General features: G+C 55.1%; 3 protein-coding genes across 3 annotated transcripts; 2 read left to right on the forward strand and 1 right to left on the reverse strand.

Annotated features, from left to right (window-relative positions):
- Window positions 1–620: 620 nt before the first annotated feature.
- EsH8_VII_000591 (uncharacterized protein) lies at window positions 621–6056 on the forward strand (the record flags this gene model as incomplete). Its single annotated transcript, XM_083270724.1, has 3 exons — window positions 621–2847; window positions 2899–4321; window positions 4370–6056. The coding sequence occupies 3 exons, from the start codon at window positions 621–623 to the stop codon at window positions 6054–6056; spliced, it is 5337 nt and encodes a 1778-aa protein (XP_083128281.1).
- A 1308-nt stretch (window positions 6057–7364) lies between these two features.
- On the reverse strand, window positions 7365–8035 carry EsH8_VII_000592 (RBM8 family RNA-binding protein; the record flags this gene model as incomplete). The annotated part of the gene is made up of 2 exons (XM_083270725.1): window positions 7365–7607; window positions 7757–8035. The coding sequence occupies 2 exons, from the start codon at window positions 8033–8035 to the stop codon at window positions 7365–7367; spliced, it is 522 nt and encodes a 173-aa protein (XP_083128282.1).
- A 4381-nt stretch (window positions 8036–12416) lies between these two features.
- Window positions 12417–14144, forward strand: EsH8_VII_000593 (uncharacterized protein; the record flags this gene model as incomplete). The annotated part of the gene is made up of 1 exon (XM_083270726.1): window positions 12417–14144. One exon carries the CDS (start codon window positions 12417–12419, stop codon window positions 14142–14144), a length of 1728 nt encoding a protein of 575 aa, XP_083128283.1.
- Between the last annotated feature and the right edge of the window lie 821 nt (window positions 14145–14965).

Consider the following 14965-nt stretch of genomic DNA (forward strand, 5'->3'; position numbering starts at 1 on the left):
TTTGCTTTGCCAGCCCAATGGATGACACGCCTGGTCTAGCGGCAAGACCAGACTGGACACACTCAAGACCCCCGGTCGTACACCAGGATCCCTCTCCGCCCAAGCCGCCCCCAATCCTGGTCCAACACCCATTCACTAACCCGACTGGGGAAAGAAATGACGCTGTAACACAACCCGTCAACCTCGCCATTTTCCCAGCTCTTGATTCTTAGCTTTCGGCGGTGCTGCTCGAGTCGCAAGAGTCAAGTCTCTCTTGTTCATCTCTTGACCGCATCTCTTCCTGCACGCTTCATCCCCGCTTGGTTTATCCCACATCTTAACACATCACTCGGTGAATTACTGCCTGCTTCCTTGCCCTTGCATCCGGCCGATCTCCGTTGCGCCCGCGTGTCTGCATCGCATTGGCTGCTATGGCAAGCTGCATATGTCTTTGACGCCCGGCCTTTCACTCTACTGCTGGATCCTGCCTTAGTTTATCGAGTAGTTTGTAGGTATTTTGCACGTTTGCCTCCCACGGACGTTCCGAAGACTCACCGGTCTTTGTGCCCAAGTCTGTTCCCGTCTGCAGCCCGATTGGCGCCTCAAAGTCCCAGCAACGAGATAGTAGTAGCTTCGTCGCAATGCCTACTGCACCGTATTGGGGGGATCTGTCAGGCCCAAAGTCGGCCAGACGTCAGCGTCGCCAGTCAGAGGATTTCAGCCTTCCCCATCGCCAATCCCCCGAGCTATATGCTTCGACCGCCACAACGGACAAACCTCTTCCTCCTCATCCCCCAAAGTCAAATCGCGCCTCCATGCAGACAACAAATACCGAGGCCTATACCGAGTCAACTCTCAGCCCATACGCCTCGCCGACTACCTCCAACTTCGCGGACCAAGGCCTGGCCCCGCGCCCTCCGACATTTCCCTACGGCGAGTCTCAGTACCCAGACGAGCAGGCAGAGAGGCGCGAGCGACGACGCAGAGAGCGCAACGGGAACGAAGAGGATATTGACCGAGACTACCAATCCGGTCCCACGCCTCCAGCTGCCCCCGATGTGCCCCAAGGCCCGCCTGTGAGCTTCAGACATCCGTACGGCAATGGTGGCCTGCCATACACTTTACCGGCGCCAGGCCCACCTCGACCTCCGCGACAGCCTAGCCCGCTCGTCAGCCCGGAGGACGACATGAATCCAGAGGAGTACTACAAGGATTCTGCGGCTGAAAGGCAGCAGCAGGACCATCCACCACTCGACCGCTCCCAGCAGACACTCGACTCCAAAAATGAGACACAGCCGCCTCGCGATCCTCAAAGTTCCTCCCGGAGGAGATCAACTGGCGGAGCCGGCAGATATGCGCAGGGCCAAGGAAGAAAAGCCTCGGTGGGAGGTTCTGGCAGAAAGTTCGCTACCGACCGCTCTCCACTCCAGAGGCTCGAGCTGACGCTCGATAGCATCACCAAGGAGGAGAAGCGAGCTCGTGTCGAGGCCGCGGAGCGTCGTGCCAGAGAGAAGGCCGCCGCGAAGGCCGCTCAGGACCCATCACTTTTGCAACCGCCGGAGCCTACCCAGCGAGCGCGGCAGCAGCAGCAGGAGCAACCCCCGCTCAAGCAAGAGCCTCAACGACCCCTCCCAGAGCCCCCTCGGCAACCTCCGCAGCCGGTACAGCCGGTGCAACAAGTGCGGTTCCGAGACGACGGGGTAGATGATGATCGACGAGAGCAGCCAGCTAACATTGCTGCTTCGCGTGGACCGCCAGCGCAATACTATCCTGAGGACGATGGGAGATATGCGCCGCGCCAGTCACTCGATGACAGGCGACAACAACCGCAGTACGTGCCCGAAGCCCAAAGGCGCCATGCATCCGGCCCCTATCCGCCAAGAGCGCCTGCAATGGCTGCCCCGGAAGTGCGACAACCTCCTGCTTCCTATAGTGTCCCTCAAAGAAGTGTCAGTCTTCGTGAGGAACCACGTGAACAGTCAATGTCAAGTTCCGGAATACCTAAGCGCAACCTGAGCTTCCGCGAGCGAGCTGCGAAGAACGATTTGAAGCTGCCGACAGCTGCCGAGCAAACTCGGAGCGCTGAGGTGAGCCCGGAGCCCACACCGCCGGTGTCAGGCTCTCGGAGGCCTAGCTTCTCTCTTACTAGAAGCGGGAGCAATAAGCTCAAGAAACAGCCGAAAGGCGACCCGTGGTTCAACATTCGCAAGGGTGCGGAAAAGAAATTTGATGACATTGAATATCGCAATGCTTCTTTGGATCGGTCTGCGGCAGAAAAGGGCGGCCATCCGGTGCAGAGATCCGCATCACATGCAGTTCGCGAGCAAGCATTGCCCCCGGACGCAACGCATGGAGACGCTAGGCAGGCCGGGATTCCCAATAAAGCTGCGAAGTTAATCGGCATTGACCTGGAAGGAGTCCAAAGACGCTCGACGGCCCCTGCGGCACAACACCGCGATTACGACGATGACGACGAATCTCACTACGAGCCCATGGTCTCTGGTGGACGCGGCGATGGCCATCACCAAACCCCTTACGCGCAAGCCGCAGCGCGCGGGAGACAGACCGACAGGGATTATTACTCTGACGAAGAATACGACGACTATGAGCGCGAATCCAAGGATCTTTATCCCGCTCGCAAAATCTTCCGTCCTGGCGAGGGAATCTACAAACCGCCAGTATACCTGGATGAATGGAAAAAGGCCACGGTCGGCAGCTTGTCTGGGGCTATGCTGGACCTTAGTGACGAGCGGCTTCCGTCGATTGATAAGGACAGTCCTTGGTGGGAGGGTAGTGGCAAGCGCCGAGGAAGCACTTCCAGGCCGCGCAAGGCAGAAGCCTTTGACGGCGAGTATGACGAGACACATGGTAAGCTTGTCTGCTCTTTGGACCGAAGAACAAAACTAACTAAATGATCAGCGCCCACCCGATTCAAGCCGCCATTGTACCTCAAGTGTGGCCCGCTGTTGAGATACTGCGGACTCAAGCACGAGAAGGTCCCTGCACGCAATAAGAGCACTGCCATCAATGAGAGAACGTTGTGGCGCGGCTCGGTGATGATTGTGACGCAGGACAGTGACTCTTCTTACGATATTGCGCCAACCTTGAGGCTCTTCGCGCAGCCCATCGAACTGCTTCCGCCTCCACCCCAGGAGATCTCAGGAGAGCAGGGTCTGCCACCAGAGTATGTGGACCCAATTGCTGGCATCCCAAAGCTTGGCAGACGAGGAGAAACACTTTACGTTCGTCCAGTGGAGCATCTCGAAGAGGCCAAGGACTTGTCCAGAGACGAGACAGACAACGGTCTATTCGAGAAGACAAGAAGTCCCCCTGATTACACACCTCCAGACGGCTCTCCAGACTTGCCTGGATCTTTTGCCAGTCGCCGGAAGCGCGTGGAGATTGACGGAGAAAAAGTCTCCAAGTACAAGGACGTGCGTGGTTTCCGTCTGCATGCCGAGCGCGGGTGTACTTTCTGGCGCTTCAATATTGAGATCGAGCTCCGTGAAATATCACAGCGGATCGCCTACAGAATCAACCGGGGTCCTTCAATGGGTTTCTGGGTCCCAGCCCTCGGAGAATCCATGAACATCATGTTCTATAGCTGCAACGGGTTCAGTGCTAGCGTCAACCCCGACGACTTTAGCGGACCGGATCCCATGTGGCGCGACGTTCTTAACACCCACCAGTCACAGCCTTTCCATGTCATGATTGGCGGTGGCGACCAAATCTACAATGACTGCCTGATGGACCAGAGCAAGCAGTTCCGCGAGTGGCTGATGATCAAGAATCCCCTACACAAGCACAACTCGCCTTTCACCCCGACAATGCAAAACGAGTTGGAGAAGGCTTATCTCGAGCGGTACTGCATGTGGTTCTCACAGGGTCTGTTCGGCCTGGCCAACTCACAGATCCCCATGGTCAACATGTGGGACGATCACGATATCTCCGACGGCTTCGGCTCGTACGCCCACCACGACATGAACTCACCAGTGTTTTCCGGTCTCGGGAATGTAGCTTACAAGTACTACATGCTGTTCCAGCAGCAGAGTGTCCCTGACGAGACCGAGGCTACTGAGCCTAGCTGGGTGCTTGGCAGCAATCCTGGGCCGTACATCAACGAGCTGAGCCGTAGTCTGTTCTTGGAGTTGGGCTCAAGAGTCTCTTTATTGGCTGTTGACGGCAGAACGGAACGGACCGAGCTTGACGTGGTTAGTGAACCATCGTGGCAGAGAATCATGGATCGATGCTATGACGAGCTCAGGAGCGGAAGAACCCAGCACCTGCTTGTCCTGCTCGGCGTCCCGATAGCATATCCCAGACTGGTCTGGTTGGAGAATATGTGAGTACCAAAGTGCACAACGAATCATTGTCAAGCTAACAGACGTAGTCTCACCTCGAGGGCCATGGATCCTGTGAAAGCTCTTGGCAAGCTGGGAATGCTCGGCAAGACTCTGAACCACATTGATGGCGGTGTCGAAGTACTCGACGACCTCAACGACCACTGGACTGCCAAGAACCACAAAAAGGAACGGACCGTGGTCCTGCAGGATATGCAAGACCTGGCTGCTGACAAGTCGGTAAGAATCACGTTCCTCAGCGGCGATGTCCACCTTGCTGCCGTGGGGCAGTTCTATGCCAACCCCAAGCTTGGCCTCCCCAAACACAAGGACTTCAGGTACATGCCCAACGTTGTATCGTCGGCCATTGTCAACACGCCGCCTCCCGATCTGATGGCGGACATCTTGAACAAACGTAACAAGGTCCACCACTTTGACGAATCCACCGAGGAAGATATGATTCCGTTGTTTCAACATGGTGTTGATGGCAAGTCAAGGAACAACAAGCACCTGCTGCCGCATCGCAACTGGTGCTCTATCCGGGAATGGACGCCTGGAACAACGCCACCACCCACGCCGCCCTTGTCGGCCTACGATAGGAGCCCAAGCCCGCCTGCGAGCCGTGGAGGTCTCCTACGGCGGTTCTCCTCGAACCGCGGCCCTGCGTATCGTCCTGATATCCAACGGGACACGTCTCAGGACACTTCGCGACCTCCCATCTCCAGCAAAAATAAGACTGGCGGCCTGTTCAGAAGTCTTTCGCGCCGCAACTCGACTGATGGAGACCGGCCGACCGCCCCCTCCAAGCCGAAGCGTTCGATGTCGTTGACTCGCAATTTCTTCAGCCGTCGAAGTAGCAAGAAGTCACAACCCGACGATGGTGGCATCAACGGCCAGTGGGGAGATGACGATAGAGATGACAATAGAGACGACGATAGAGACGACGATAGCGTCGATGACGGATACTTTGGGTATGACGACGAATATGACCGTGGACCGCCTAGGTCTAGGCGCATGAGCCTTCGAGGTGGGGGACATGATGAGTATCAATCTGGCGACGACTCGTACTTTACGGCCCGCCCGGCAGCACGCGTGAGGGGAGCTCCTATTCGAGCGGTCCCTGGGGCGCCTGAAGAATACCAGCCCGGCGACGAGTCCCAGTTCAATGCTCATCCGCCGCCCCGAGCTTACACGATGGGTGACGAGAGGCAGGGTCCAAGACCAGAAGAGGCGTTGCCCCGCCCGAAGCCTTTCCACCGCACTCCGACGGGGTTGTCGGTCAAGCAGAAGAAGAAGGCGGGCACATATGAAGTCGACCTTGAAGGTGGCTTAGACATTTGTCTCAACGTTGAGGTAAATCAGAAGGATCCCACCGGCATCACAGTGCCATACCGGCTCCTTGTCCCGCGTCTCATCTGGGATGACGCCAAAGAAGCGGCTGCTGTGCAGCCGCCTGTTCCAGGAGGGTTCAAGCGGCTCTTCAGTATGAAGAAGAAGGAGGCCAGCGCCGGACCGGGCCCGGAAGCGGAGGCGGCGGTGGAGGAACAGTTTGACGCATCTGGCGGGCCGCTTTCTGCGGCGGCTCCGGCAGGACAGGGGCCTGCGCAGGAGGCCCAACCCAGGAACGCCAGGTACGAATCTCCCGGCGGTTACGACTCAGCTCGCACGCACGAGACGTCGGGACGATATGACTCGCCAGCGAGGTATGAAACGCAGGGTAGCAGGCAGGGCAGATGAAGGGAGGTACGCGTGGCGACGGCATGAGAATCGATGAGACGGTTTTCCTCTTCAAGGGCTCAATTGTCGCGATTGGCATTCTATACATATATTATGGGCTCAAAGCATGACATATGGGCATTGCGAAGGAGTAGGATTGCAGCGAGGATACAAAAGTTCTGGATCGGCGGTCTCCTAGAGGCTGGTATATTCGATACCTCTAGGCTTTCATGGCCCTTTTACGTTAGTAATGACGATTATGACCTTGCCTTTTACCCAATATGGTGCACCTGATGTGACAGATACGCTTGCCATCGAAATTGAGTTGATACAGGTGTGGGCCCGATGGGAGTCTTCCAGATGACATCAGGCACAGCAGCCTACTCACAACTCAAGGAAACAGGTGACAGGCCGGTTCAAGGTCGGCAAGGTCAAAGCAGGTAATGTTTGCGTATCTGTACATTTCATGAGTGGGCATGCCATTGACATATGCGTTGCACTAGATGATCCCTTGAGGGCGTATGGGGTCGGTGACATCGGATACGGCGTAGTCTGATGCTGGCTGGGTAGACTCGTCGGCCTTGAAGGGGAGTATCTCTATCAGGCGGCTGTTAGGGACTGCAAAATTTGTGCTTATGAGAGAGGAAGCTTTTAAGGGAGCAACGTTGAACAGGAGCGGCTCGTAGCGTCCCTCACGCAAATCTTGCCAGACAGCAGCCCAACCACCGCAAACATCACAACGCAACTGGGAGCCATGGATGAGAGGAAAAGGAAGGTTCACGGGCTTGGTGGTCTATTTTGGAAGCAAGAGCCCCTGCGTTCTCGCGGGGGCTGTTCTCGGCTCTGGGACGGCCCCCCTTGCCCTCCCCTCCCTCACGGGATGGGAGAGGGATGGACAAACGCAACCAGGTCCTCTTGTGCCATGCCTTGTGTGGGTAATTGTAGTGATGTCAAACTTTTTTGTAGCCTTTGGGAAGCAATGTTAGCATTCATCGGAACCCCTACCCCCGGGACACCGGGGTAGGAGGAGGAAACCACCAACCTTTTAAGACCAAATCACGCATGCCGACGTGTTTTTCCCCTCCGCGATCAGCTTGAGCTCCTCTTCCTACTCGCCTCTCCATAGCTTGATCTCAAACACATCGGCAAAGGCCATCATTTCCTCGGCCTTCCTTCAACTCCCTTCCTCGCCTTCGTTTGCGCCCCTTCCACCTTCCCTCCCCCTCCCGCTCCTTTTTATTTTCATTCATGTATATATATATAAAAAGCAGCCATTGATTCCTCTATGCGTTGCGGTAACAAAAAGGATAGATGACATGGCCTCGTCCATCACTCGATCTCGATCTCGACGTCCTTGGCGGCGACCTCCCTCTCGACGCTGCGGCTGCGACTCCGTCCGCGGCCGCGGTTCTGGGGCCGCGCGCCGCCGCGGTTTCCGCCCTTGCCCCCGGGGGGAGGGCGGACGAAGGCGAAGTCGACGTAGACGGTCTGGTCGAGGAGTTTTGTCTCGTGCGCCGTGTCGATTGCGGCGCGGGCTTCGCTGAGGGTCGCGTACTCGATGAGGGCGTAGCCCTTTTTGGTGGTCACCCGTGTCAGCAATGCCTCGATCGTGCTCTCGACCTCCCGGGCCACCGTCCCGAGACACCAGCCGAACGAGCTGGGGGACGGGAAGGTGGAGGGGTAGGGGAGGCGTGGGAGGTGGGGGCGGGAGATGTGCATACCTTGACGTAACCGCTTCTCCGGTCGAGGTTCAAGTGCAGGTTCTTGATCTCGCCAAACTCGCCAAACATGTCCTGGATGGCCTCTTCGTCGGCCTCCTCGTGGACGTTGGTCACCATGATGATCCAGCCCTCGATGGAGCGGACGGCGGTGGCGCGGCCGTGGGTCTGCATCTCGGACTCATTGCGCGCCGGGACGGCGTCCGCCGCGTTGTTGTCGGCGGCGGCGGCGGCGGCAGAGGGCGAGGGGGGGTTGTCGACCTCCATTTCGACGTCGGCCATTTTGTCGGTCTGTTTTGTGTTGTTGCGGGGTAGACGGGGGTTCGGTGAGAGCTCAGGAAGGAGAGGCGGTTGTGACGTCGGTGTTTTTGGTGGTTGGGGTGGTGGTTTGTATGGCGGCGGCGGGGCGTGGAAGTCGAGGCGTTATTCGGCGAGGCTGAATCGAATCGCAGACCGCCAGCCGGGGCGACCAGTAAAAAAAAAAGGCGGAGGGGATGTTGGAATGTGGATTTTTTAGTGGTACGTTTACGGGCGGGAGCTTGCGCACGGACATGGCCTGGCTGTATTGTGGCAGCGAAGCTTGGGCAGCAAGCTGGCCAATTGTCCGCTGGCCTGCAGAGCTTCACATATAGTAGTAGTAGCAGTCTTCTTTGGCATGTCATTCAAACCGACGACTCCCTGTACTTTCTTCAATGGCTCTCACTGACGGGCAGTGTTCCGATGGGATGAATACTCTGAGATGAACAATGCCAGGTCATTCTGGAAACGATGCACCCTGCTCATGGAAGAAGCCGATCCTCGCCCTTGTTCAGATTCAGCCCTACTCAAAACGCAGGAGACAGTCAAGTCAAAGCCTGAAGAAAAGATTGATGAGGCGTTTTCCCATTAATGCACGTGGCCCCCCCTATCTCGCAAGTTCAATCCCGATTTCATCAAATACCGCAGCTAAGCCTCATCCTTTCGCACCAAGATTCGTCTGCACCGGGCGACTGGCCCACGCCAATAAAGGACGAGTGTGCTGCGTTGCAGCAGGGGACGCGAAATGCTGACTACGTAACTGGTCAGGGGGCCACCCAAATGCCACCACCACGTCTTCGATGGAGATGATCGGGAGATTGGATGCGCCAGCAGAGCAAAGCAAATGTCCCGGCGGGCCTTGGTGGGCAGCACCGTCGGGATGATGGGTGTTTCAGTGTTTCTGTTTTACTGCGTCGTGCTGTCCCCCCCGGGGATACGGCTCGGAGCAAGGCCAATGCAGGCAGCAACAGGGCTAACACGTCGATCAACATCGCGCAAACCCAATTATCTGACCAGCTTGGCGCTCTGGTTTGCTGTTCGACCAAGACCGCAGCACCCTCTCTGCTGTGCCCCAATTATGCCGAGACGAAACCCAGGCCCCCTTTTTTCCCTCCAGACTCTGCCCGTACACTGCAAAAGTCCGCGTATCCTCGACCTATGGGTATCTGGTTTAAGATTGTATGGATGGGGGCCTCCTTGGCGGGACGGCTGCACTGCCCTGTAGTAAATGTGGAATCATTCCTGGGCAGATGTGCTATGTGAGATTCAATGTTTGAGATATAAGTTGAGAGAGGATATCCCCACGTTCGGGTTCGTCCGTTTTTTTTAAGAGACGTTTATCTACAATCTTTACGTCGTTTGCAGATTCCATCCCCCGTCATTGATCTGAACCTCCAAGGTTGAATCGTCGCAAGCATCCCGCACATCTTTCGTTCATCATTCCCACCCCCATCCCGGCGCGGACAGTCCCGAAACACCAGCCACAATGACCGAGGAACAGCCGCAAAAACAGTTCATGGAGCCCAACATGGAGCCTCCCAAAGACGAGAACTCTGAAAAGGACAGCTGGGTTTGCGTAAGATAAACCGCGTTGCGCTGTGACGTGAACAGCTGGCCCCCCGGGGAATGCGACTGCTGACAGGTCTCTCGTACGCTACAGGCCCAATGCTGTTCTAGTTGTTTGGACTGTATCATGATGTGCTTCCGTTTCTAAAGCCTCGACATTCCACGGGCGCGAAAGAGGCCGGATACGCGACTTTGTGCTCGGGAACGACAAGTGCGTCGCACTCGTTGGATCAACGAGATGGGGAATATCACTGCCTGGTATGGCAGGTTTGGCGTTTGGGGCTCGATGAATGGCTACGGGGGGAGAGGGAGTTGCAGGAGTTCGGTCCATGGGGGAGACCCGGTGTTCGTTTCAATCAGCCGTTTCTTCAATATTATTATGATGTGCGTTATTACAATCTAATGGTACTTCACCCGCGCGGATCCCGCGACGGATCAGCGCAGCGGCTTAACCCAAAGACTTTGCCTCGGTGGTGCACTCTTGGCGCATGGAGTCAAGCAGAAAAGCGTCGTGAGAGGTCGCAGAGGTTGCCGGCAAAGACCCGCTTGCTTCGTCGTCCACGCTCGCTTTCAACGGTTGGCTGATTGCGATCTTATCCTTCCTTCGCCCCAAGTTTCGACGGCCGATCCTACGTACAACCTCATGGCGACTTCGTATTTGAGTAGCCTACCTGGTCGCCATCGCAGCGCAATGACTCGTGTTGACCGTATTGACGGCAGCGGCGACGATGTCTTCGTTACCGGTGGGCACCCCGTCCCCTCTCAAATGACTCCGGGCACCGGGCCAAGCCAGGGTTTTCCCTTCCTGATCTCTCTAGTACAGCCTGAGAGAAAATAGCAACATAATCCCCGGATGAAGGCAGATAGCGACGGCAGAACTCCGCTGTGCATGGTTGAGAGCCACTAGTTAGACAGCGCGCCTCCGGTAGGCAAGCATGCGTACACGCATTAGCTGGGGGCCGAGCAGATGTACGATGCAACTGGGGCCGAAACGGCGGCACTCCGGTGTAAGTGCCCCGACGGTCAGCAACGGTCAACAACAGAAATGGCGACAATTCTGTGCCCCGAGACTCGGAAAATAATACCAGGGAGGGCTTTCATCAAGTTTGATGGCTATCATTGGGGTTATATACACGCACTTTTTTTTTAAAAAAAGCTCGGAACACAATGCCGTCGCAAGTCAGTCAGAAGGTGCCTGGCCCATCTTGAACAAGCGATGAGATTTCGGGTCACGGCTAGGTTGGCCAACTGCGCTCTCAAGACCAAGATACATAGCTTTATGTGGGAAGCTGATATCTTGAAGCATATTACGCTTAATATCAGCATAGAAAAGAACTGTGGTGTTTTCGAGAAAGTCCATAACCTCCTGAATAGCACGCTGGTCGACGGAAGGGTCTGACCCTCATGTTCACCAACGTCTTCTGGTTCGGCATCAAGGGATACAACCGCAACAACAACAAAATTACAACCTCGTGGATAAATTTAAATCGGAAATGCAAGGAATTGTCACGTCGAACTGTTGCGGATCTTGCTGACCAGCTTGTATGCCTGATTCCGGCGTTGGCTCAATAGTTGTTTGGTTTGTGTCCTGCAGTATGGGTTCGTCATTGAACAGACGTTGCCCGCAACATGAGTGAGCTAAGCATCAATAAGCAACCAGACACAATGATCGGATAGAACGATGCTATTTCCCGGCCGTACTCCTCGAAATAATTGGCATAGCCTGCCGCAACTTATTATATGAGAAAAATCTGGCTGCCCAGCCCAGCATCTAGTGGCTCGCTAAACGCCCCCAAAATACAGTGGTCAGACACATCGGCCTGACCTACCTAAATTACCTATCAAAGCCTTGGACTGCTACCGCATCTCAATCCACCCGCTGAAAGTAGTAGCATCTGCCCATTTCCTTCCTGCAAACTGACTTCATCTCCGTTGCCAATGGCCAGCGATAAGTCCCATGCGGACCGAAAACATGCTCGGCCCTCGGATTTCTCAGTTGCCATACCGGAGCAGACATGAAGGAGCAAGCCGCTGCATCTCGAGGGAATAAGGTTCTGACGCAGGAAAGCCGGTCAGCAAGATGTAACTATCTCCTGCAAGAAATGTTGCTGCCTTGAATGGAACGTTGGGGATACTAGGACTTCTTTTTCTCTTGCAGGTTTGTCCCGATGAAACAGCGCTGTTTTTCTCTCCTCCCAAGGGCTCTTCCCTTAAGTTCATTTCTCAGTCGAGCAATATCCAACCACACAGCGCGATGCCATACGACTACCAACCGCTGCACGGCGAAGAGATTCGTCTTCTCACCTTTGAACCCCTTGAAGACGAGACAGATTTCTCGGCTCCCATTCGCTGCAATATCGAGCACATTGACTTATCTGCGCCCTCAAGGCCCCCCAACGAACCATTCAAGGGTAAAAACAACGTCTGGCCCGAGGCTGATGCTGCGCGCGATACCTCAGCTATCTTCAAAGATGCGGCGGACATTCCTATCTTGAGTGACGATGCATCTGGCCCCTCTATCTCGTCCGAAAAGACTACGAACTGGCAGGATAACGACGAAAGTCTACCATGGAGGCACGACTGGGGTGATTTTGTCGCGCTCTCGTACGTCTGGGGCCCTCCGACCCCAACAGAGCACATCACGCTTAACGGCCACCCGTTTTCCGTGTGACCCAGCCTCTTCCAAGCGCTTCTACATCTTCGATGGCATCATAGGATTCGCCAGGGGTTCAAGATCTGGATCGATGCCATTTGCATCAATCAAGCCGACATCGCCGAGCGAAGCGCCCAAGTCGGCCGCATGCGAGATATTTACGATGCGGCGTGGCAGGTTGTCATTTGGCTGGGGCCCGAAGCCGATGACAGCGAGCTGGCAACCTCTGCGCTGAGATGGATCGCCGCTCGGAACAGGAAGCCTAACCCGTACGATGGATTCTATCGCGAGAGCACCAAGATCGACGCCCGGCCGTTCTTCATCATGTGGGGGACGTTCAAAAGTCCGTTGAAGAAGGCTGTATACAAGGCCTTGTTCTCCTATCTTTCCCGGCCTTACTGGCAGCGCATGTGGATCTTGCAAGAAGTAGCCATGGCCAGATATGACGCTCCAGTTGTATGTGGCAAGAGTTGCCTGCCGTGGAGAGACATCTACGACGCCGCCGTGTTCATCAGCAATGACGAATCGAGGTTTGGTCGTGAGCTGGTGGGCAGCACCCGGCCAAGGATTCTGGACAGTTGGTCTTTCGAATTTGCTAGAGACAGGGCCGTCCAGGAGCGGGAGTGGTCATCCGAGCGCATGTGGGATCTTTTGGTGGACATGACCAACGTTCAGCGCCATCAGAAACAGACTACGGGCCCGCAGCAGGATTCGAGGCACCCTTTCGACGTCCTGCAGCCCCTCATTCTAGCTCGGGACGCCAAGATCACGGAGGAGAAGGACAGAGTCTACGGCATCTTGGGCATCAAGGCGATTGCAGACAACGTCCACATCGTGCCTGACTACACACTGTCCCTGACGACGATATATCGTGATTTTGCCGCGCAATTTTTGTCAAAGGGTAACTTGGAAATACTCCGGTTTGTGTCAAGAGGCTGTGGCCAAATCAAGGCTCAATGGGCACTTGAAGACGTCCCTTCTGCCTTGAATCACCGGAAGATCGTACCTGTCGTCGGTCCTGTGCTGAACTCTTTCTCCAATTCTGACAAAGAGGATACTGTCGGCACAACCTGTTACCATGAACTCCCTACATGGGCAGTCTGTTGGACCTGCAAACCGGCACCCACGGCCCAGCTTCGAGGTCAATATTACGCAGGAGGGACTGAAGTAGTGGATCTTCCCATTATCTCTCCAAGTGATCATAGCCTCACAGTCAAGGGCGTTGTATTTGATACGATCGGCAGCGTGAGCTCGTTTCACCCGGCCGAGGTAGGCGACGACTATGCTCAAAATACCATCCAGCCATCTACCAGTGCGTATGGAAGCCTAGAAGCTACCAGAGCTGCATTATGGCGCAGTATTGTGGGCGACACGACAGCAGAAGCCGGTACCCAAGCCTCGGAAGACGGGGCATGGCTCCTTGAGTCCAAAATATGGGACCAGGGCGTTGCAGGGGTGTACACCAACGGTTTCGGGCTTGACGAACTCATGGCCCGGAATAAGAAGCTTGCTCTATGCGGTTACACTTTGGAGCAGCTCATCTTTGGCGTCGATCGATCTCGCTGGTGGCAGAAGATGCGTAGCTCGGATAGGATCTACAACCCCACCGAAGTGCAGCGTAGCGTGCTGTCTTGGGCTATGAACGCCACCGCATGGAGACGGCTAGTAGGTACAGTTGGCGGCAGAATTGGGCTGGCTCCCGTAGCTGCCAGGCCAAGTGATAGGGTTGCAATTTTGAGAGGCTGCAGTACGCCGATGGTCCTCAGGCAGTCTGGAGAACGGTGGGAATTAGTTGGGGAGTGCTATGTGCATGGCGCCATGTACGGAGAAATCTTGAAGGGCGGTCTGGAAGTGAACGACATTGTCCTGTGCTAGCCAAGATATCAAGTCATTCTGCCCAAGACCGAGGTGAAATAGTCGGCGCCCAAGAAAATGTCACAAGCGCCCTTAGTCACATTGGGAATATTATGAAAACATTTAGTCTTGTCGGTGAACTTCAATCTGACGGTTGCCGAGGGGTTTTACTACTAATATCCTTCAAGCTTCAAACCATGACTTCAGATGTGACAAATTTGTTTACAACCTCCAGATTTCCCAGGAGGGATGTGAAGCAGTTTCGGAACTCTATGAAACTTGAGATCAAAGCCTGTAGCATGGAAATGCGTCTACACATTCAGCACCATCTGACTGGAAACCGGGCACCACTTGCCGGAACATTGGGCTTGGAAGACCAAATTTCAGATAGTATTGTCAAGTCGACGAGTGGCATATAGTAAACAAACACTTGATATTTAACTTCTTTTCTGGCAATTGCCTAGGTTTCTATTAGCGAAACTTTATCTTGATTCTTTTAGAGTCACAACGCAACTTCTGTACGTGAAATTCGATTTATATTGGAGTCTTTCGAGCACCAGTATGAAATCATAGACTCGGACCAACCCGCTTTGAATCGGGCGTACAATCGGGCGTATGACGACGCAATGGTCGGGGTTTGATGGTCAGACGCTGGGACTCAAAAACCTTGGCCGTTGAAGCTGTTGGACTGAGGTTGTTGACCTCTCTTTTCTTTCCGGAATATCGAATGGTCATTGTCTAGGTAGTTAGCATGCGTCAAAAACCAACTCGCACTTGGCTGCAGTGCTGTTACCATGTCCTGGTTTATGTATCCTTGCCAGCTCGGTCAGTATCTAAGCGGG

The sequence above is a fragment of the Colletotrichum jinshuiense genome, chromosome 7, assembly GCF_051148585.1.
Source record: "Colletotrichum jinshuiense chromosome 7, complete sequence".
Lineage (NCBI taxonomy): Eukaryota > Fungi > Ascomycota > Sordariomycetes > Glomerellales > Glomerellaceae > Colletotrichum > Colletotrichum jinshuiense.